General features: G+C 37.7%; 1 protein-coding gene across 1 annotated transcript; it reads right to left on the reverse strand.

Annotated features, from left to right (window-relative positions):
* Window positions 1–185: 185 nt before the first annotated feature.
* On the reverse strand, window positions 186–19,865 carry tbl1xr1b (TBL1X/Y related 1b). Its single transcript, XM_007250680.4, has 16 exons — window positions 19,641–19,865; window positions 16,759–16,827; window positions 15,153–15,253; window positions 14,859–15,004; window positions 13,817–14,027; window positions 13,525–13,657; window positions 12,556–12,697; window positions 11,567–11,630; window positions 11,373–11,470; window positions 10,477–10,537; window positions 9,998–10,119; window positions 9,838–9,912; window positions 9,146–9,273; window positions 8,766–8,931; window positions 7,761–7,862; window positions 186–5,052 (listed from the first exon to the last, which is right to left on the reverse strand). The coding sequence occupies exons 3-16, from the start codon at window positions 15,208–15,210 to the stop codon at window positions 5,026–5,028; spliced, it is 1,533 nt and encodes a 510-aa protein (XP_007250742.1). The 5' UTR covers window positions 15,211–15,253; window positions 16,759–16,827; window positions 19,641–19,865; the 3' UTR covers window positions 186–5,025.
* Between the last annotated feature and the right edge of the window lie 3,850 nt (window positions 19,866–23,715).

Raw genomic sequence — 23,715 nt, forward strand, 5'->3', positions numbered from 1 at the left:
GGGAGTTTAAGAGCTATAGAAAATTGTGTCTGCGGTGCTGAAACATGTTATATTGTTCTGTGTTGAGAAAATTATTGAATTTTTCAGTCACATTTTAAACACAATTTAAAAATTTTGCTCATTTGCTCCATATAAACCCATTTAATTTAGACTCATTCAACAAAAAAAAGATCCAACCAAAAAGATTATCAAAATATAGTTTATTCTGGACTTTTTTTCCATTTGATTTGACTCAAATCACAAAAGTCAAATCAACATTGCAGAGAAAGGCTTTCGCAACAAGCTGTGAGCAAGAGAAAGAAAAAGAGTGGGGTAGGATACCCCCCCCTCCAAAAATGAAGAAAAAAAAGAAATAGAAGAAAAGAAAAAGTGGGGGAATCATTTAACAGATATTTACATGGTCCAGGATGTTAAGATATGCCCATGTACGTCCTTTAGCTTTTTTTTTTTTTTTTTTTTCATTTTTTGCGTAGACGACTACAAATAAAGCAGAGTTTAAAAAAAAAAAACAGTAATTTCCAAAGAGTACAAAACGGACACGGCGAGGAGGAGAGAGCCAGGCGGTTTTAAAAGGTAGGACCAACTTTTTTTTTGTTTGTTTGTTTATTTATTTTCTGAGTGCACCATAAAAAGCACGTCTCTTTAAAATCAAAAACGTTAAAAAATACCTTTTCCACTGTCATAGACAATATAATAAATAGTGTCTTTATGGTACAATCTATGTATTATTGATTATTTAAAGCAAGCATCAAAATACTCATCTCTTTACAAAATTTGAGACATTCGGGACAAAACCGGCAAATTAGGATTCATTTGATGAAGAAAGTGAACCCCTAGTAGGTTATAGCATATTTTTTTTATCTGGATTTTTTTATATATATAAAAGATTCCTTGGATTTTTATATTTAAAAAAAAAAAAAAAAGAACAAAAGAAAGAAAGAAAACGGAGCAACACAACACACAGTCCTGGGATGCCGTCAGACTGGGACTGACTGTCTTGTCCTGTAACAAACACACTACCCTCTTAAAAATGAAAGATGCTACAGAGCGACTGATTCCAAAATTACAAAGAACCACGAATATATTCTTAACACTTACTGTTTCTTTATGGAACCAAAGGTGGTTCTTTCTTTATACCATCAATGCAGTCAAATGCAATCAAATAACATCTGAAGCACCTCTATTTTCAGGAGGGTAGAATGCATTCTACAAAAAAACTTACATAACTTTCAAGTCAATTTATATGGAAGCCCATTTCCGCCACCTTAAAAAAAAAAAACAATAATGCAGCACATTTTATTATTATTATTAATAAGTAAACTGCTCTCTCATTATTTTGAGAAAGTAAGTAATTATTTTTGAAATACTAAGTCATTATATTGAGATAGTATCTTAAAATAATGACGTACTATCTCCTTATTTTTGGATGGTTACGATCATTGAGGACTATTTTAGACGTGGACTCACAAATCATGAAATACTGCTGAAATATAAATGACTTAGTATCTCAAAATAATGACTTATCTCAAAATAATAAGACAATAAGTCATTATTTCGCGATACTATCTCAAAATAATGAGTATTTTAAAATAATGACTTAGTATGAAATGGTGAGTCATTATTTTAAAATACTATCTCAAAATAATAAGGCAGTATCTCAAAATAATGACTTAGTTTCTAAAAATAATGAGATAGTAAGTCATTTTTTCGAGATACTATGTCAAAAATAATGAGAGTATTTTAAAATAATGACTTAGTATCTCAAACTTGACTCAGAATGTCAAAATAATTACTTACTTTCTCATCAAATGAGATAGCAGTTTACTTAATAATAATAATAATAATAATTAAAAATATGCTGGGTAATTATTATTATTTTTTTAAATATTTTTTAAGGAGGTGGGAATGGGTTTCCATAAATATGAGACACCCCTAGAGAATTACTATTGCTACTTCTGTCCAAAAAAAAAAAGAAGAAATAAAGTACGAAAAAAAAAAAAAAAAATCCACCAATTCAACATCCAAAATTGATAAGTGCTCGATGGAATTCTTTGCATTACGTCTATCTAAAGTGCAGGAGAGTAACTCGTGCGCCGTCAGTCCTCTTTCACTTCTGACTGGTTATAACTAAAGACCGTCTGACAGCATTTCGACAGCTGACTTTAAAAGGACCTCAATATGACGTTCTTCTTCCAAGCAGTGTGTTTTGAGGAGAATCCCTGCGGTTAAGTGGACGTAGTCAGATATCTGATAGATATCTGTCCTCTGTGTTCAAGCTTTAGTGATGCTCGCCAACGTACAAGCCCAAAAACAACAATAACAAAAAATAAACCCTACTGAACTAAACTACCAACTTTCAGTGCACAGACCGACCGTAGACAGACGCTCACTGGAGGATGAAGCTCTGAAGCTCTTCCCTGTTCTGAGAGGACTCGACACTGACACACACCCACACACACAAATACACAGACACACGCAATGGCGACGCTAACTGAACTTGTATCTGTGGGGAAAAGCATAGACACTGTGATGATACTTCATGAAGAAACCTACCTAAATCAAATTTACATGTTTCCATCTACCCTCAGATGTAGCTCAGATCAGCCAAGGCTTGCTCTGTGTCCAAATTTGACCAATTTTACTTCTTTAGGTGGAGCTGTAAGGCTGACCCTGCTAATGCTACTAATCTTTTTTGCACATTTCAACCCTTCATTCCAGCAGAAATGTCCTTAATCACTAAGGTTATGCTATAGTGCCATTACACTGTTCAGACTATCAGCTTAAATCTGATTTCTAGTGTATCTAGATTTGAGTCAGAAGGATTTTTCATTGTCTGGACATCCAAAATCATATATAAAAAAAACAACAACACATATTTTCTTCTAATCTGATGCAAACCAAAAAGGGTTTGATTGGAGTTGGTTAAAAATCTAATTTGCACAGATATGTCTCATTCTGGATGCGTTGGTCTCTCAAACACTCAAAAAGTGATTTCAGAGTGACAGAAGTGTGGAGTACCAAGAGGAGTTAATTATGCAAATCTGATCCTATCTATTGCAAAATAACTGTGAGGACAGTTGCTCACTCTTATTTGCAAGAGATAGGATCAGATCTCAGCAGATCATGTTTCTCATTTGAAAAAACTAAATTGGCCTGCAGTCAGAACCATAGGCAGAGACATAGGCAAATCTGTGGCAAGAGCTGTAGAGCTAAATGTGAACAAATGATTTATAGAAAAGCATTTGGGGAAAAGTGAACCAACATTAGCCTTGTGTCACAAAAAAACAAAACAAAAAGGGCAAAAATTTAAGCCCTATCCGGACGTGATTATTTTCTCAGGGGGTTCCTGGGGTAATTTTCTCTGTGGTTTTATTCACGTCCCATATCTTCCCATTTCCGTCCCAATTACTGGCTGAACTATCTACTGTTTCTCTCCGTGGTCCTCCGGTAATTTTAGTCCCGTCCGGATCCTCATCGCTGAGTTTTCTCTCCTCGCGTTTAATAAAACAGCTATTTGTCCACTGCCGTGAACTGTAATTACACTTTGGGCGTGCGTTTCCACAGAGATCCACGTAAAAACAAACTAGGGAGTGGAAATGGAGGAGCTACTGAACTGAGCTGCTGATGTCTGGTGAGCGAGAAACACCAAAAAACTCAAATAACTGGTCCTCCTGTTTCTTCAATCGCAGTCTGAATTTAAGAGTTTCATCACTGAGCAGAGGTGTTAAATATTTCTCACAGACGTCCCCCTGAGAAACTAAATATAGCTTAGCTGTTCAACTACACCTGGGTTCTATGGAAAAGCGTGTTCATTTCATTTTTCCTCCCAAACCATTCATTTACGTTAATTTAAGTAAAACGTAAAGTTACAATGGATATGCTGAGCTCAAAAGACAAAAGTCTGTTTCCTAGGAAAATTATATTTCTGCTTTTTCTCCTTGTAACCGATAAAGCAAGGCTGTATTTTCACTGAAGGTGACGTTTATGATGTGCTAGCCATTATCTTCTAAGCAAACTAACATAGTTTGACAAAGAACGTTGAGCGGTAACCTTAGAATTCAATTCAGTTCATCTGTTCGATTTTGCCTACGCTCTAAAAATCTATCCATACGCTCCTAAAAATAAAGGCACTTCAAATGACTCTTTGATTGGTTTGATTCCATATGTTGTAATACATTGGATTCCATCAAGAACCATGTTCGTCATTAATAAAGACATAAATGCAAACTGGTAAACTCTTGACACATCTTATATATAACAAACATGGTTCTTTATTAAACCAAAAGCGGTTCTTCATTTGAAGTACCTTTAATTTTAATAGTGCAGATGTTGCATAGGTCGTGTTTAAAAGAAAGATGATCCTTTCGCTTCATCACAACAAACCTTAAGTGATCTAATGGCGTTAGTTGTATTCTTCTATACAGCTGAAGAAATTGGGAGAAAAAAATATCAAGTGTTCAAAAAAGTAAGAAAGAAAGAAAAAGAAAGGAATAAAGAAAGAAAGAAGGGGAGAATTGTGAAACATTTGGCAATCTTTGAGCGTTTTTTTTCCTTGCAACGCCAAAAATCGCTGTCAGTGACGGATGACCGTTTGTTTTTCACCCTGCTGAAATCAACAGGATCTCTTTCACAAAAAAAAAGAACGAAAAAAAGAAAAAGAAAAAACTAAGCTGAAATGTGCACTATACATGCAAAACATACGCGTATCTGCTGCCTCTTGGTTTTGGAATGAAGAATAAGGGAAAATTTACAAAATAATAATAAAATAAAAAAACAAATCTACAGGTGATTTATTAGGTCATGTATCCTGTGTGGGAATATATTTATAACAGTCCTTTTTCCACACCTGTTTGTGTGAGTGTGTGTGTGTGTGTAAAATCAGTGTGTCCTCTCCGAGAGGTCTCCTATAGACGGGGCAGCGTGGGGAATCCAGAGCTCAGATCTGCGGACCCAGGGTCAGGGCCAGTCAGTGAATTTGGCTATGTACACATTCATAGTCGGTCCATGGCTTCCCCGTTGGCAGCGTCATTTCCGCAGGTCTAATACGCAAACCTGAAACAGATGGGTTGCCGGTTATTACATGAAGAAGGGCTCTTTACTTGCTATTGTTCCCACTTGTTTTTAGGAAATGCTTCCAGCGCATTTTAAATGATTAAACATCTTAATGAATAACATACAAAACACAACACACAACAAGCATCTCTGAGTATATTTTTGATTTTATCAGTGCTTAAAAAAACATACTGAACAACTGAATGAGTACAGTGTAATCAGTCTGGATTATCTTGAGGAAATGCAGCACATTTTTAAATAAAAATCACTGAATGTAAATAACTATAGCATTCTTAATTAGTGTTTTAACAATCTGTCTAATATCTGGCAATCTGGCTAAAATTGTGTACTGTGAATGATACTTTAACCCTTTTAGACCTGAATTATCATCTCCAGTGATGGAAAAAAAAAAAAAAAAAAAACTGTAGGAATGCTGTTTTTTGTCTGTAATGCTCAGAAAAGAAAACTAATATTCTACCATAAAATCTATATAGCAAATAAATCAAATTCACTAAAATATTCAATCGTTCTTTTATTTTTATTGCATTGGAAGCCTGTGTATAAACGCATTTATTTCATAAACCATTCTAAACAGTACAAACATGATTAAAAAAAAAGTGTTCTAAACTGAATTAAACACATTCCCTCATTGGCTCTAGTAGTACTACTGTGTTTAAAGTGTTTTTGCAATGGATGGGGTCAAGCTAACTCTACTGATTCATTGGTTTATAAACTTGTTCATTGGGTGGATCATGGTCTATTCTGGTAAAAAAAAAAACGCTTATATACAACAAAATATTTAAAAATAAGGAAAATACATGATGGTTATTATAATGTACACAGGTTCTGAAAGGGTTAAATATCGTAATACGATATTTTTTAGCAAATCGTCCAGCCTCTCTTAATAGCATAAGGTTTTTCAAGACTTAACACAAAACTCTTCGACATTTTTAGCAATTCACAAACATCTAGGAGTTTCTTTGGAGACCCTGGTTTACTTTAATCTAAAAGTAGTGTTGCATATTAGCAACAGCCTGCTGATTTGATTTGACACAATCATGATACATGGATTATGATTTATTGAGATTATTTATTATTATTATTAGATCAAATATTAGGAAAAGTCATAGTATATAAAAAAAGCACCACACCATTATATGCCAAATAATATCTGAATAAAAGACAATGTCTATTTTTATACACAGTCAGAAAAGTGTGAGCTGAAGACACTGGAGTGCAACACAACACTAAATAAATATCTGCAATCTATGTAAACTTTTTACATACAAACTATTCATTTTAAACCTGTACTGTGTTTTTGAAGAGAAATGCAATTTTGCTAAACATACTGTTGCATTACTTTGATTTAATCAATCTATCTGACAGTCTGTCTGACCGCAATCTTTCCACAAACAATTCATTAAACATTCTGTACAGTACTGCGCAAAAATTTACTTTACAGTACCTTAGTAGATCAACAGTCTTACATTCCTTTATGAGGGATTCCTAATTTTGCCCTGCCACAGCTTTCAACACCCCCGACAATCTCTCTAAAGAAGCTTCACAGATCTGAATATGATCAACACGTGCAGACACCGCTGTGCTAAAACCAAAAACTTTCCATCATAATCTCATTAACACCGGGCCTGTTTTTCAGAATTGCGTCATGGTTAAGATGTGCAGTAGACAGGGCTGATCAATTTGACCGCAACCAAAACTTAAGCCACACAACCACCTAGAACTGGGATGATCACCTCCCCCTGCTGGACTGCCACAATTTAACAGGAGAAATGCTGCTGAGCTCAACTCCTGACACAAGGTTTAGGGTTTAATACAGCCTTATGCAGATCCATCAAAGTTCTGTAGTGCATTAGCAGCATAAGGGACCAGTTACAAGGCAAATACTAGTAATATGAGCAACAGGTGTAAAAAGCAAGGACTTAAGACTTTACACAACATTAAGAGCAGAGCAATATCACTATGTGAAAAATAACTGTTTAAAAACACACACTGACCAACTATATTCACATTTGTTTACATAAATTGTAAGTAGTCCTGATTTACTGGAAGAAGTGCAGCATATTTTAAAGCAGCACTAGGTAGGATTTCCTTGATTTTTGATCTTTTTAAAGAAGTAAAATTACAGCTTGAAACTCACTGCAGCGCTGCATTGAGGTGTAATAGGAGGAATAGCGGTGCTCTCGTGTCTGTGCCGGGCTCCTCTGAGCTCAAACCAGAACTGCGACCTGCTTTCCGACCTTTAGTTCTAACAGTTCTACAAGGACTACTGGTTCATTCTCTACAAACTAACATACAGACACTCTGGCAGAAGCTGGAAAGAGACCGAATATGTCTGTGAAAGCCAGAAAACGAGAAAGAGAAACTAATCCGCCTGAAACATTTATTACACTCTACAACTGTAGGGGGAGCCCACGAGCACAAAATCTCAATCCTACCTAGGGGAGTTTTAAGTACAAAAAATATTTTTAAAAATCAATATTAGATGCAACTTATGCATTTTGTCTGAAAGTGAAAAATAAGATGAATACAGTGTATTCTGTAATTTTTTTTAAATATTACTCTTTAAATAAAGTTTTTACCATTTTATCCTGGCCTAACAACATTTAATCTATCATGTGTCCAGATTTGTGATGTGACCTGTGTGACTGCTTATTTTCCCTGAACTATAAAAGCATAAAGAGTCTTACCGATCCGTCTGATGCACTTGCTCCTACTTTGTCTCCGGTCGAATTCCAGCACACCTCAAAAATGCCCCCTGTTCCTCGGTAGCTGTTCACTAGAGCGCCACTCTGTGGGCAAATGCAGAAAGTCACTACTGCAGGCAGATAATAACAATTCTGAACAATTTATGACGTTTTTCATAAAGCAAATAAATCTCTAAATAAGCCAGACAGACTATCTGAGCAAAAGTATAGGAGACCTGCTTACAGCTCCACAGTTCAATACCCCTCTAGCTCATGACTTATATTAGACAGACATGATTACAATAGGTTTATACAAATTTTAACCAATGATTTTTTCATGCCTTCAAGGCAAATTTTCATAATCATAAGATTTTTAAAAACTATAAATATAATTAAAATTGATTATAGTTGGTTTAAAAAAAACAAATCTGATAAAAAATGTTGACACACAATCTTTAATAATAAAATGTATGTTAGATCCTGAGAGCTCTGTTGTATAGGGCTAAATTACTGATCTAACTCTAAGCTAAAGTATTTGTTTGCTCAGAATAGATTTTCTCCTTCGATAAACTGAAACACAAAGATTTGTAGACCAAATTTCCATGGCTTTTCTAAAACTTTCTGGATATTTTTGTTTTTCCAAAACTTATCCAGGACTGGAAATTGCTATTTTTCTTATTGCTTTGAATTCTACTGGTTTTATTGGATTATTGGTTCAAGAGGGCCCCAATCTATTCAAGATACTTGTCCACAAGGACTGAACAACCAGTGTGTTTGTGTGCATTTGCTCATCTGTGTGAGCAATGGGTGCAAATAAAAAAAGCTAAAATCATAAACAACTTAAATGACAAAAGGCGAAGACTGATATAAAGAGTAAAGTTTTGAGTCTCTGCCACTATCAAAGAGGTCTGACTCTGGAGTTAAATTTATCTGTCTACAAATGTGAATTTCCTGCTTTGTAAAATTAACCCGGGGTTTGGGATGACTTGTGTGTGTGTGTTTGATTACCTGAGTGTTCCAGATGTGGACACATTTGTCGAAGGAGCCGCTGGCCAGGTGGCGTCCGTCAGGGCTAAAGGCCACGCTGTAGACGGGCTCCTGGTGCCGGGTGAGTGTGTGGATGCAGGCTCCGCGTTCAGCATCCCACAACCGCACTGTTGAGTCAAACGACGCACTGCAGGAGAGAGCAGAGACAAAATCACACGATTGAGTTCAACAACTCCATCCAGTGAAATAAGAACAAAAAACTGTGCAACATAAGACTTCAGCTTTTAGCACAGGGGTTATAGGACACCTAAAAAGGATACCAATTTAAAATACTCAGTAAACGCATTCTTTGACCTGTTAGGGCCCATGTAGGCGTCCAGGATGGGTGCCTGTGTTCATACCTGGCTAGCATAAGATTGGCATTGGGGTTGTTGGTTCCAGGTCCAGTGGGGCTCCATTTAATGGTGTAAATCTCTTTACTGTGAGCTTGTAGGTCATGAACACACGTGTCCTGCTTCATACTCCAAAGCTGAAAAGACAAGAAAGAACAAATTATAATTTAAAAACTTGACTGATAATTATATTGATATTAAAAAAAAAAAAAAAACAAGCAACTAATAAGTGAACCTAAAGCTAATACATATTTTTCTCATACGTACTAACACAAGGATAAAAAAAAATATCCAGTAGGTTTACCGTATTTTTCACAATATGAGGTGAATTTTTCCCCAAAATCCTCAGTGCGTCTTATGTATGAATTTTACCAGTCAGATATTAAGGAGCAGTAAAGCCACTCCTCCAAATCGCAGTGTTATTCAGAAGTTTCAGTTTTGTTCTCCAGCACCAGGGCTGGAGTAGCAATGGCATTAGCTGCTAACAGCTATTTCCCTGTTCAGAAGGGAGTGTTATCGGCTGGTAGCCTGCTGCTGCTGGCTAGAACTGCTGGAGCAGCATTACCTGTTTTACTTGCATTGAGTATTATCAAATAAACAGTTCTCAGGAGAGAAATTGTGAGTGAATAAGTCAGTGAGATTATTGGCCCTAACATTCTGGTTATAACAGCAAATCTGAAGATGAAGGAACTGCACGTTACCTTTAGCGTCATGTCGTCAGAGCAGGAGGCCAGAAGGCTGCCGGTCGGATCCCATTTGATTGCATTTACTTCATTCTGAGATGGGGAGAGAGAGAGACGGTTAGCACACTGCGGGCAAGCTCTTGGTTAATAAGAGGGTAAAAAGAAGAAGCTGCTTTACCGTGTGGCCCTGGAATGTCTTGACTGGTCGGTCCTGGCCCAGCTTGCATACGTGGATGCACATGTCTGTGCTGCAGGAGGCAAACGTGTTATTGCTCTGCCAGTCCACGTCCAGAGCGGGAGCTGCTCACACAAACCAAGGTGGGAGAGGGAAAAAAAAAAAATATATATATATATATGACTAAACATGATGAAAATTTAAGGGTAAAACAGTCAAATTTTGGTTGTCACAGTGTTACAAGACACTCATCTAGTGAGTCGAGACATCCACATTTCGATGACTCTGCCAGGGTGGCACAATACATCAGCTGAGCTCAAACAAGACTTACGATGTTCTACATTCTCTATTCTGCTAATGTATTTATATTTATATATCACTTATACCAGAGACAGAACACGACAGAACAGGACACAGTCTGTATATATAGTCCCAGTTACTGAAACTGGAAAAAAACAAACAAGCAAACTGTCATCACTCACCTGAATGGAATGGAAACTGCTGTTTGGCTTCTCCTGTGTGTGCATCCCAAATGATTGTGGTCTGAGGAAAACACAAACTTCAGGTTAGCTTGGATTAACTTTAACAGTCTAGTGTCTGTCAGTCTTAAAAAAAATAAAGTTTCTTTTGGTTGGAGGTGCAGTTCTAGAAAAACTCTTAAAATGCTGAGGTCTGGAGAATCCAGAGAAATAGCAAAGCCAGTTGTACTCTCTCAGGACTTTGGAAGCTGATGGCAAGCTGCTTGACCGGGATTCGAACCAGTCACTATGATCTCTCGATCATAGTGGTAGCGCCTTTGACTGCTGGACCACTCAGAGCCTAGATCTGGATATTTTAAACATAAAAAGCTCTCTATAATGTAATGGCTCTATTCCAAATAAAACCTGTTCCTAACCTAGATCTAAAACTAATGAACGCATTCAGCTACTTTAAATTGCACCCACTGCTAAAACAAATGTAAAAAATGCACACAGATAGCTTGTCTAGTCCCTGTACAGAAATACTGCCAATAGAATAGGGCTCCTTGGAGAGGATAAACATGAAACTTCAACCTATTGGCACCATGTGTAACAGTAGCTGGGAGCTAGACGTGTAAACAATGGTGCTCTGACCAATACTTCTAGGATGTGCTGAGATTAGTTGATCATCCAGTGAATACAATAACTTCACTAACACTGCTGCTGCTGAATTCAAGCAAATCCTCTCAGCAATGCTAAAAAATAAAATTGGCAACATCAATTATTTTTAATTACTCTTGATTGCAATTGAAACTAAATAAATTTGCAGATGTCTTGCTACTTTTACCCGTATAGGGCATGTATTTTAAATGTTAAAACGTTGGATAGGTTTGACAGGGTTATGAAAGAAGAGCTCTTACCTTATCAACACCAGCACTGAGAATAAAGTTGCCTTTCTTGTTCCACTTTAGAGCAAATATGGGACCCTTGTGCTGACCCAATGTACTGGCAAGGTTGCCTATACAGAAAAAAAAAACATTATTTATTTTATTATTGTTTATTATTGTAAAAGAAAATAAGAACTGGAGCAGCAGCATAGATTAATGGGACATACCATCTTTAGTCCATATTCTGGCAAAGCCGTCGTAGGAGCCGGTGGCTAGAAGAGTACCTTCACTCTGTCCATAAAAAGAGAGAGAGAGAGTGTAAGTTGAGAGAGAGAGAGATAGAGAAAGTGAGAGATAGAGAAAGTGAGAGAGAGAGAGAGAGAGAGGAAGAGACACTGGAACTGAACAGTGTAAAGAGCGTGTCTGTGATCCATCAGTTTGAGACTAGCAGGCCAAAGTAAGTATTTAGTAATAAGAGTAAGCAATATGCCCCTAAAATAATATCAATATATTTTATGGCATTTTCACAATGACGATATTCCTGGCGATGACAAAACACTGAATTGAAAAAAAATATATATATTTCAAAAATACACTAATGCCACAAAATAAAATTAATAAAATTAAAAAAATAACATAATTGAATCAGATTTGTAACAGAAATAAATGATCCAGAATTTCATGATGCCAATAATGCACTCCAAATATCTCCATATATAAAAAAATTAATAATAATAATACTGGACAGATATTATCTGTCTGTAGTAGATATACAATAGGACATGAGAACACTGATTTTTTCTTATGCTAAAAAAAAAGCAAAAAAAAGTAGTAAACTGATGTGATAATTAGGGGGGAGTGATATGGCTCAATATGTTAGGGTATAATATCGTTCACGATATTCAAAAATATTGCATACGATATGATATGGCACACCCCTAGTTAGTTATAAGAATGCCAATATAGAATAGAATAGAACTTGCAATAAGATGGCCGTTCACAATAAGGTCATGTTTGGTGTCCCAAACTCTTCACTGGGAAAAGAAGACTCCTAAACTCTGGCTTTAAATGTTGTGATCAACCTTGGTTAAGGGAGTTTTAACTCCCAACTAAGCCAGTGCAAAGTCGTTTACATGAGAGCGAGAGAAAGAGAGAACAAGTGAGAGAGAGAGAGAGAGAGAGAGAGATCGAGCGAATCTCTGGCTGTGGCCCTCACATTCCAGTCCAGTGAGGTGACGTCTTTGTTGCTGGGCACGTCCTGACCTCCCTCTCGGATGCAGTGGCGCAGCACCAGCTGTGTGGATCCGCCCGAGCTGCCCTCACTCAGGTTCCAGATCCGCGCCGTCGAGTCCCCAGACCTGAAAACACACACAAGATGATGATTTTGATATTATGCCAGGAGAAGGAGGGGAAAAAAAGAAGAAAAAGGAAAAAAACAAGGGTGCCAATGGTTTGATAACACAAGTACAATTTAGGTCCATCATCATCTTTCACATTTCATCTTTGCATAAAACATACAATCAAATACACCCAAACAGAATCAGTTCACACACAATTTTTCCCAATATTTTATCGTAATTTCAAAATAAAGATAAAGGATTCCATCTCCACACATAGATCTAGTCTACATCTACTGTAATTTTCAAGTAATTGCTTTTTTATTAGCTTTAGAGCAATTTCCCAACAGCACTATTTGGTCCGGTTAAAACAGTTTCTGGTTTGTTTGTAAACTGCTGTTCAGGTGCAGTTTAACCTGATTAATTACTCAGATACATGAGTTGCCTCACGTGCCTCATATGGCACGAACTAACTTATAAACTGATAAATAATTGCTGTCTTAAAGTCTCTTTAGGTGGCAATTAGTAATGCTAATGTTGCTCCAGCTGTATTAGTCAGGGTTAGCAGAAGGCTACAGGGAAATAGTGGTTAACGGCTAATGCTAATGCTACTCCAGCCCCGGCTAACTCCCTCCCATTAAACTGACACTCCTGTATAACAATACTTCAGTGGAGTGGCTTTACTGCTTCTTAATACCTGGCTGGTAGAATTCATACATAAGGCGCACTGACGATTTTTAGGTGCGCCCTTATAGTGCGAAAAATACAGTAGTAAGAGGGTACAAACTAATCAAATCATCGCCATTTTCAAGCAGAGCCAAAAGCTCATGTGAAGAAATGAGACTTACCCGGAGGCGAGCAGGTCGCTGACAGGGTTCCAGGCACAGATAAACACCTCCGATTCATGACCCCTCAGCACCACGGCTTTACTTGCTGGGATCTCCACTGCCCGGTCCACCTCCATCATGTCTGAGTGATGGTCTGAAAGGATAAAATCAGATGATGTTTACACTCAATATATTAAATCTTTTAACACTTTAGCACCAAGAGCATACCCCAGTGTGTGCAGGAGCACACTGGTAATACTAGTTTAGGTGAACTTAACAGAGGAAACAGTAAGTAAAGAGTGTTTGAGCTCACTGGGTATGTTGTGTGCTCCGTTCTCCTCTCCGTTTGCAGTGTTCTCTCCGTTTTTGGCCCCAGTTGTGCCAGAGGTGCTGGAGGCTGAAGCAGCCTGCTGCTGGGCCAGCTTGTCCCGGTAGACCTGCTGCCGCGTCTGCACCACATCTGGCATCACAGCGTCGATCAGAGAAAGAGATTCGATTGGCCGGCCATCAAACAGGGTGCCATCCTGAGGATGTAGACACAGCAGGTTACATTACAGAGAAGATATCTGACTACAGGACATATTACTTGACCAGACATTACTTCACATGGTACTCGTCACGGTCAAATACAGGCTCTTCCATGGTTCCTAAATTAACATATGACTTTTTGGCTGCTTCTTGTACTTTTTGTCCAATCACCAAAGAGCCCTGCCTACAGTGTCTACATTGGCTTTAAAGGATTTGGTTAAGGTTTACACAGTTCACCATTAGTAACAGTAAGATTGGCTCTAGACGTAACTGAACAGTGCTGGAACTGAATAATTCCGGCTGTGAGTACACCTATATTAAAAAAACTTATTTAAATTGAGGTGTGCAGTAGCTTTTACTATACAAATTAGGGCTGGGCAATATGGTAAAAATATTGGTGAAGACATTTTATATAGACATTTTAATCATCTTATTTTCACATGCAGACTAAATGCATTATTATTAGAAGATTAAATACTAGCTATTAAAAATCAGTTTTTCATTCAAAATCTATCACATTTCATCCATTCAAACAGGATTAATAATTCTTTTAGTATCAAACGTCTTTAAAGCACTGATGAAATCTATAATATACTCTGAGATTTGCAAAATTTATCACAATACGATAAAATACTGCAATAATGTGCAGCTCTAGAACAAGTCCACCTGCCTCAGTTTAAAATGTATAGGATGTTGCATGGCAAAGAGCCAAATGGCTCACACCTTTAGATGCCATAATATTCACACCAAACAAAGGTCATCAAACAGAACACCAGCAGATGTGCATTCTGCCAATGTATAGTAGAAACAGCAGCAGCTTGGCTCACCTCGTTGATGCTAACTTCGGCCTCCACGTACTGCAGGCCCTTCTGGATGATGGAGATGAGGGCAGCTGGGGGCACCAGCGCTCCATTGATGTTTGACTGGCTGATGTGGCTCTCTATGCCAAAAGTGAAGGCTGAGTGCGAGAAGCCTGTGGTGAAAAAAAGCACACACAACATTAAAACTGACTAGTTTGTGTTTACTGGCATTCAATTCAAGGTAGCTCTCAAACAGTCTTTTGCGAAAAGTGTTAAAAAAGAGCCTAGAACTTGGGTCTGCTTTTTGGATAAGTTTCTTACCGGACTCCTGCAGGTATCTGTACACCAGGAAGTTGACTTCATCGCTGCTTATGCTCATTTTGGATCCTGGATAAACCAAGACGTCAGGGCAAGAGGGGAGCCTGGAGCATAGAAGAAAAATATATTTTGCATCACAACAATGTCCCGCAACTACACAACTACACGCCAAAGAAAGTACACTGTTTATCACGATACAGCCTTTATAAATATTTCCTCTTTGCTTTTCCCCCTCTCTTCACAATCATGCTATATTGATACTCAAGTCCATGTATGTAGCTTTAAAGCTCTGCTTTGTGAAGCAAAGGAAATTTCTGAACAATAGAGAGAGAGAGAGGAGAGTCTCTCTTGGCGCTCTTGGCCCAAGGCAAATTTCCACTCGTTCACTTGTGTTTGGAATTAATTATGGGTCCCTGGTGGAAGCTTTGCACTGGAAGCATACTGACCAGCAGCAAACCTCTCAACGCTATACAAAGAACAACAGTTTACAACTTTACTGCTTTAAAAAAACAAAGAAATAAGTTTTACAGGAATAGCTTAAGCAATTACGCTAACATGGAATACATAATCTGTCGCAAATCAGCATCACGTCATAAACATTAGCTTTTTTGAGTGACATTAGTTAGAGCTCAGTTCTGCACCATGATGTAATTGTACTCACTGACACAAACTCCTGTCACACATGCAGTTTTTAATGATATTTGCTGGCAACTGAACTAAATAGTGTAAGAGGGCTAAAATTGAAATCATGGTGTACACCAAGCAGTTGATCATTTAGCCCCCAGTTTCTCTCCAAAATATTGGGGCTCCAAAAAACAATTTTAATTTGGAGCATATATTTAGCATATATTAATTGTGAAAAACAATAATCTGTACCTCAATTTTTTTTTCTGTGGCTCGTTTAGTGTGTAATTTCTCAGTTCTGAAGTGTGCAAGTTTCTTTCCAGCGTGTGATGGGAACACATGGGCTTGTAAACAGTGTTTTGAATCATTGATTGTTTCACTCAATGAGTCGACTCAATCCAAAGCATCTGAACACCAAACTTCTTTGTTTTGACAGGTACACCTAGTTTTGAATAATTTTTTTGTCATCTGTAGTTTGATTTTCAATAAAGGGGAAACATATCTATTATAATTGAAAATCTGATTTTTGGTGAAACAATCAAAGATTATTTTTTTAGGGACACAATCGTCTAATCGGCTGTAACTGCAGCAAAACTGCAAAAATAATGCCATAAAAGCATCACAGAAAAAAACGAAAGAATTCTGAAACAACAACCTGTAGTCACCATGGTCAATGCAAAGCAGGGTTGGGGTTAGGGAGGGGGTGCGGCATTGGAAAAGCATATGATTTTAGAAGAAACATTGGAAGAGGATTGGCAACTAGGATGAGATGCTCTGAACCAGCCCAAAGTACCCCTCCACAGTATTTTATAGAATAATAGAGGGGTACAAAGCCCCACAAATCATTGAGCTGTAAAACAGGCTCATGATCAGTGAACTACATTCTCTGAAAAATTTGATTTAAGAAGGTATACTGGACCAGGACATGTCTACGAACTTTAGAACATGCTTATGCCCACTACAAAATGTTCCATCAGGAACTTACCATGAGACCCAGGGTTGATTATTTGCTCACGCTCATGGTATCCATGGGAGCAGAACCAGATTCATCAACCTGTTGTGAGAAATAAAAATACCAGATTAACCCAAGTGGCAGATTAACGATCATAAAGCACATAAACCAAATAATAAAATGTCAAATGTACACGTATTTTGCGTGTAATCTTGCACTTTCAATCTCACGTACGACCGCATATAAAACAGCATGCAATAAAACATCTTCATAGCTGCTGTGTACACAGAACACACACAGACAGTACAGTGACCCTCGGGAGTACGACGTCAGGTGTTATTTGATAAGGACTGGTGCTACATCGTTAGCACAGGCTCTAAAACTGCACATCAGCGGCGTAATAAAACCGGGGTGGCTCACAGCGCAGTGTCGGAGAGTGAAATTGGGTCACCGAAACAACTGTTCCCCTGCGATGCTGATCAAATTACAGATTTAAACAAACAAAAAAAAACACAAATTAGAAAGCCCATCATTTGTATGTTTGGTGTTTCATAGTCATTAGGGCCGGTCAAGTCTTGTGGAACACCTGCAAACAGTCTGCTGCCTCCTGTTTAATGTGGTTATGAAGCATATAAAGATAGAACGTAATAACTACCAGCCATCTGCCACTGATTGCTTCGATGGAGGGTGTTTAGGGCAGCATTTACGGTCAGTTAGCAAAAGAGAGAAGAGAGGGGGAAAAAAAACATGCAGTCAGACGAGATTACTGCTATAGGTTTCATTACAATAGTGATATATGAGTTTTCAGTTTCAATATCTCAATTTTTATACAGCACCAAAATAAGAAATTATTGGAGACAAAAAAGAAATCGGTGTATAAATGTTGTCCCACTCTTTGCAAAATTGTTTGATTCTGTTCATACTGGAGGTTTTTGGAGCATGATCAGTCCTTAGCATCTCAAAGGGATACAAATTTCTGTTTATTTTAAGCTATTCAGAGGTGGGCTTGCTTTTGCACTTATCACTTATTGTCCTACTATAGAAGGGCAGTAGGACAGTAGCAGCTAATGACTGCACCACTATGTTGCATTTTATGTTTCGCCCACTGCTGACAAAAACTGTACAATTGCACATATGTTACGCAGATTTCTTAGTTGATTTGGGAATGCAGATATTCAATATTGCACATGTAAGTATCTTCCGATATTGATACAAGAAAAGAAGACGAGACGTACGCATTAATATAACGTGCAGAAAGACAAGAGGAAGGCCATCATCAACCAATAAATAATAGTGTGTTGTGACAAAATCCCACACCAGATTGAACTGATTATTTTTGTATCTACTGTGACTGTAGATTATTTCTTATTTATACAGGAATACGACTAATTCTAGTCCATTTTTTAATATCGTGAATGATATTATACCCTGAAATATTGTGCCCCATCACCCACCCCTTATCACATCGGGGATCTACTTTTTTTTCCATATAGCAAAAGAAAAATTCACACAGTTCCCATTTCCCATTATATATCTACTAGAGACAGATTGTATTTGTCCAGTATCATTTATTTCACCTTAATCCTGGATATATGGAGATATTTAGAGTGCATTTTTATTAGTATCATGACATTCTGGATCATTGACTTCTGATACAAATCTGATAAAATTCTTGTTTTTTTTTGTAATATCTCAGTTAGAGGTGTGTCAGCTCATATTGTATGCAATAATAAAATGTAATTTTTTTTATTTTGTTGCAGTAGTGTATTTTTGAAAGATTTTTTTCAATTTAGTATTTCGTCATATCGCCAAGAGTATCGTTATCGCGAAAATAGCATGAAATATTGTGATATTATTTTAGGACCATATCGCGCACCCCTATTGCCAAATTAACATGCCAATATCAGAAGAATGCTTCTCTACAAACCAGTGAATCTAAAGAATAGAGAAGCACAGCCCACCTTATAACAGGACATTGCAAACGTAAAAGTACTTTACTCTCCTTAAAAAAAATGCTGTAAGAAATTAACCAAATCAAATGAAAATCCCCTGAGAGTTATACATTATGCCGTTGATGCTGAAATAGGAAAAACTTTTTAAAAACTATTTGCTATAAATCAGAATATCCTGATGTTTTTCCAAATATGACTCTAGTTTAGTGGAAAAAAACATTTAATCTGTATGATGGGCAAGATATTAACACACTTATTTAAGGAGTTAGTTTAGTGGAAAACAAAAAACATCTTTAATCTGCATGATGGGGAAAACATTGAACACTTAACTAAGGAGTTTAATCCTGTTTTCAGAAGTGGCGTTAGTTAGTAGAGTGAACACCACACGTTCAGGGTCACTGGAGGCTAAGCCTCTCACTGTTTAGTGCCTTAAATTAAATTTCGGACACTTCACTCAGCATGCCTAGCTAGTGCACTACCTAGGGAGCATTGGGGCATTTGGGACTCGGCCTTTGCCAACATTTCTAGTCAGCTTTGCCCGTAGCAACATCGCTACGCTCCCAAAAAAAACATACACATATACACATAATCCCATCCCCCCCCCCACTACACACACGCGCGCGCACGCACGCAAGTTACCCACATGCTAGCTCGCGAGCTAACTAGCTAGGTTTCATGCTAACAAGCTAACTAGCCTAGAGCCGCAAGCTAACGTAATGTAGCTTAGCTTATATTAGCCTCAATTCACACTAGCCTCCTAATCCGCACCGAGCCGGATTCTACAGACACTGTATAAACGCTAAATCACCACAATTACGCAGATTAAAAACCTCACAGTCGAACTTTTCGGTCGCGAGCGGAAAATGGGTCACGGTAAGCTAATGCTAATGCTAAGCTAGGTTAGCGCTAGCCTGCTAACCCGTGTGTTTACAGGCCTCGCGGCGGCGGCGCGCGCGCGCTTACCGTTTAAACCCAGACTCCGCAGCTCCGGCCGCTCTCCCTCTAAACACCGGAAACCTATCTCCCCTCTCTCCCGCAGGAACGGCGGCTCTCTCCCGGTTAAAGCTCGGGTAACCGGGCGGCGGTGGGCTTCGGGAGCTCGGTCAGAGCGCAGCGGAGGAAGAGAACGGCCTCAGGCGGTCAGGACCTTCCGAGCGGAAAGGAGCAGACACCCCCGAGGAGCTCCCAGAGCGGCCGCCTGATCACTAAACACCAGCAGCGCCCAATCCAGATCCGTACAGTTCAAATCCAACTCCAGGGTTTTGTTCCAGGTGCACGGATTCTTCTGCGGAAAGCTGAGTTGCAGCAAAGCCATCCAACGCAGTTGGAACAAAACCCAGGAGTGGAATTATACTTTTTACATGTAACTTAGTTTGTTAAACAATAAGCTACCCATTTATTTGTTTAATTATTTCATGACTCTACTATAATCTAAAACAAACATTATTTCTTAATATAATTACTTTTTACATAATTACTTTTATGTTTTCATTTTAATGGTTATCTTTTTTACTCATACCTCGATAAATTGTATTTTATTGTTTTAGTGAAAAATAACTCAGCAAGCAAATGACCATCAAACAAGCAAAAGATGCTTATATATTTATTTATTGCCAATTTAAGTGCCGCCAAATTATTTATTTATTGCCTTTTTTATACTTATTCAAATCAAATAAGTTTTTAATAGTTTGATTTGAATTTTGTTCGGAATGTTTGTTAAATTGCAATCATTTATTTAATTACTCATATTCATATTTATTATATATTTTTATGTATTTATATAACGTTAGATTTTTTTGTTGTGTAAAACGAATCAGCAAGCTCCGCCCACTTCACCAGTGCCCCAGTTATTTTATTATGTCTATTTATTTGTCGATTTTTATTATTTAAAAGCGTCCGCTCATTTTCGATATATTCATGTAATGAAGTTATTAATGGATTAATGTGTAAAGCAGCAGCAGCGCCTCCTTTCTCAGTGTCCCGCGCTCTGACTGAGGGCTGTTTTTCGCCTGTCTGGTCTCCCGCTGTCTGTGGGCGGGGCTCTGCGGGCTTTGCTCCTCCCCTCTCCTCCTCCCATCCTCTGCTCTCCTGTTAAACTCAGAAAATAAGTAGAAAGTTTGTCCAAAACGGGTTTAAAAAAAAAAAGAAAAAAGAAAATGTGCATTATTCGGTTCAACTTCCCACTGAAAAAGATAAAAAAACATTTATAAAATTTAACACCTTTATTATTTATCTAGTATGGATAATTTACAATTATAGGTAGGAAAGTGAAAATTAAAGCGAATTAACCAGAGTCTGTTTTAACTGGACCAAATAGTGCTGGTGTGAAAACGCCTCTAGTGTATTTTTGTCTGGTAACATTTCAGTTGTTCATTCTACACCACAGATTTTCTTAAAAAAAATTAATTAAACAATAAAAAGAGCAAAGGCATATACATCAGCTATAATTACATGGGGTTTTCCTATGATTTCTATATTTGGTGTACAATAACACACAGTGCATGCTGTTGCATAACTGAATAGTTTACAATGTTGGCACACTCGGTTTTATTGCGCTTACTTAATAATGTCTCATTTTGCCCTGTTAGCAACAGCTGTTGCTAGGAGAAGTTCAATGGTCAAGTTGTAATGAGGTTGTTCCTGTAATTGACTTAGAGCTGGATTTGGCCTTTGAGCAAATCTGATTTCTTAAACAGCTAAAATATGCGAGATATCTCAATTGCTGTTGTGGCAAAAGTGAATGAAACAGTGGAAAACATTTTTTTTTCTAAATTATGTCACAAAGTTTTGTATTTCTGCTCTGTAAGTTTTATTGGGAAATGACAAGCTTAAATTCCAACCTGTCATGACTTTTAAAGGGCCTGTTTCAGATAAATCAAAACCTTTCTCAATTTGTTTTAAACAAAAGTGTAGTACATTTGCACATGTTTGCCTATTCAGCCAATAGTAGTTTAGCTCCACCCACTTATCCTGAAGTAATACATTATAAAAAGTGCTTTAGTTTAGATTTCACATGGCAACCAATCAGAACAGAGCTCATTCACACGGTGACATTATGACTTGTCTTTATTTATGTCGTTTTCACCTCCTAATATTGCTTTAATACATTTAATCATAGTCAATATAATTAACAATCTTTGGAAAATAATTTTCAAAAATGCCCAAAAATAAATTTTGCAATTTTTGCTTTATTCATTTTACCGTTTCATTATCACCACAACACAATGCTGCCACCACCATGCTTCACAGTGGAAATGGTGTGTTTGTGATTATGTGCTGTGTTTGATATCTGCCTAATGTACTGTGTTCTATTGTTCTAATCAGAGCATGGAGAAAAATACTATATGTACTACATCAAATAATTTTGATTTAAATAATATGTTTTCAGATGAAACTTGCATTAAAAACTGCACTATTCCTTTATATGTGCGTAAGTGTAGTGTAGTGCGCCCACTGTCATTTCATGGTGAACATTGATGATAAAAAACAGGGAAAAAAAGGAAAACAGCCAGTTTACACAGCCTACAGCACCGTCTATCATATAAACACTCCACCTCTCACCTGTCTGTTTAAGCTGCTATGCAAGGAGAGTCAGTGACATATGGTAATGTGCTTTAAAGTAACCTAAAAATAAGGCATCAGTTCTCTGGCAGAACATGAAACACATGATTTGTGCCTGCGGGGAACAGCGGGGTGCTGATAAGTGAGTTTTCTGATATGAACTCTTCAGTCACCCACAGTTCAGTTCTTTATTTCAGCTGCAGGTACAGAAAATGGAACTCAGCGGGGGTCCTCAAGCATGAACTCATCTATTAATGGGAAATCACACACAGCCCACCAAACCCACACTCACAGGCCTTTATCTAAACATCAAAGGTACACTGTATGGACAAAAATATTGGGACAGAAGTCATGAATACCAGTCACCTTGGACTCAACATGGACACACTCAACAGAGACTCAAGACGTGACCTTCATTTCCAGGCAAGACTCAAGACTCAACTTAGGTTCATGCTGCAAAAACTGGTGAGTCAATTGAGAGAATGGAGTCTTAACTTACCTTTAGAGACTTAGAGACAGACTAATTTAACAAAAAATCCACATTAAACCAGAAAGCACCTCTCCAGAGACTCAAGACTTGATTCAGACTCACTCCCCAGAAACTCTACATTCAACCAGGACTCACCTTTCCAGAGACTCAAGACTTGAGTCAGACTTACACATAGAGACTTAAGACTTAAATTAGATTTTTACGCCAGGATGTGTAGACTAGGACTAGACTGGACTTCCCAAAGACTCGAGAATTGACCGGGATTTGTTCTCTAGAGACCAGGACTTAACTCAGACCTACACTTCAGAGACTTGGAACTTTGGGACTGAATTTTTACCCCAAAGATTGGAAACATGACTGGGACTTTTTTACCCTAAAACTTTAGACTCATGGAATTCCCAGAGACTTAAGAACTGTCTGGGATTTGCTTCACTGAGACCCAACTTTAATTCTAACAACAAAGACTCTCCCCAGAGGCCCAAAGGAGGCTTTCTTCCCAAAGACTCAAGATTCAATTTGGCTTTGAACCCCAAAAATATACCTAACAAGATTTGGATAAGCACTCCAGAGACTCCTTAATTGGACTCTCAGACACTTAAGGTTCAAATTCAAACTCAGGACTCAAACTTATAGCCCAGAAATGCAAGACTCAAACCTACTTCCCAGAAACTTGAGATTCAAACTTATTGCCCAGAATCTCACGGCTCAAACTTATTGCCCAGTAACTCAAGACTCAAACTTATTGCCCAGTAACTCAAGACTCAAACTTATTGCCCAGAAACTCAAGACTCAAAATTATTGCCCAGAAACTCAAGACTCAAAAGTACTGCCCAGAAATTTAAGACTCAAACTTACTGCCCGGAAATTCAAGATTTGACTCTTTCTCCCTAGAGACTTGAGAGGAGATTGGGACTTTGAAGTGAATGTCTCTGGATTTTGGCTGTGACACAATTTATAATGTAAAAGTTTTCATTGTGACGTCTTTGC

The sequence above is a fragment of the Astyanax mexicanus genome, chromosome 8, assembly GCF_023375975.1.
Source record: "Astyanax mexicanus isolate ESR-SI-001 chromosome 8, AstMex3_surface, whole genome shotgun sequence".
NCBI lineage: Eukaryota > Metazoa > Chordata > Actinopteri > Characiformes > Acestrorhamphidae > Astyanax > Astyanax mexicanus.

What these genes read in the sequence shown, in the direction of transcription:
- tbl1xr1b (XM_007250680.4), bottom strand. Translation starts at nt 15,210, where the DNA reads ATGAGCATAAGCAGCGATGAAGTCAACTTCCTGGTGTACAGATACCTG. An exon ending in CCGAAGTTAGCATCAACGAG is followed by an intron (nt 14,028 to 14,858) that starts GTGAGCCAAGCT and finishes CTACATCCTCAG; the next exon opens with GATGGCACCCTGTTTGATGG. An exon ending in GCAGTTTCCATTCCATTCAG is followed by an intron (nt 10,120 to 10,476) that starts GTGAGTGATGAC and finishes TTGTGTGAGCAG; the next exon opens with CTCCCGCTCTGGACGTGGAC.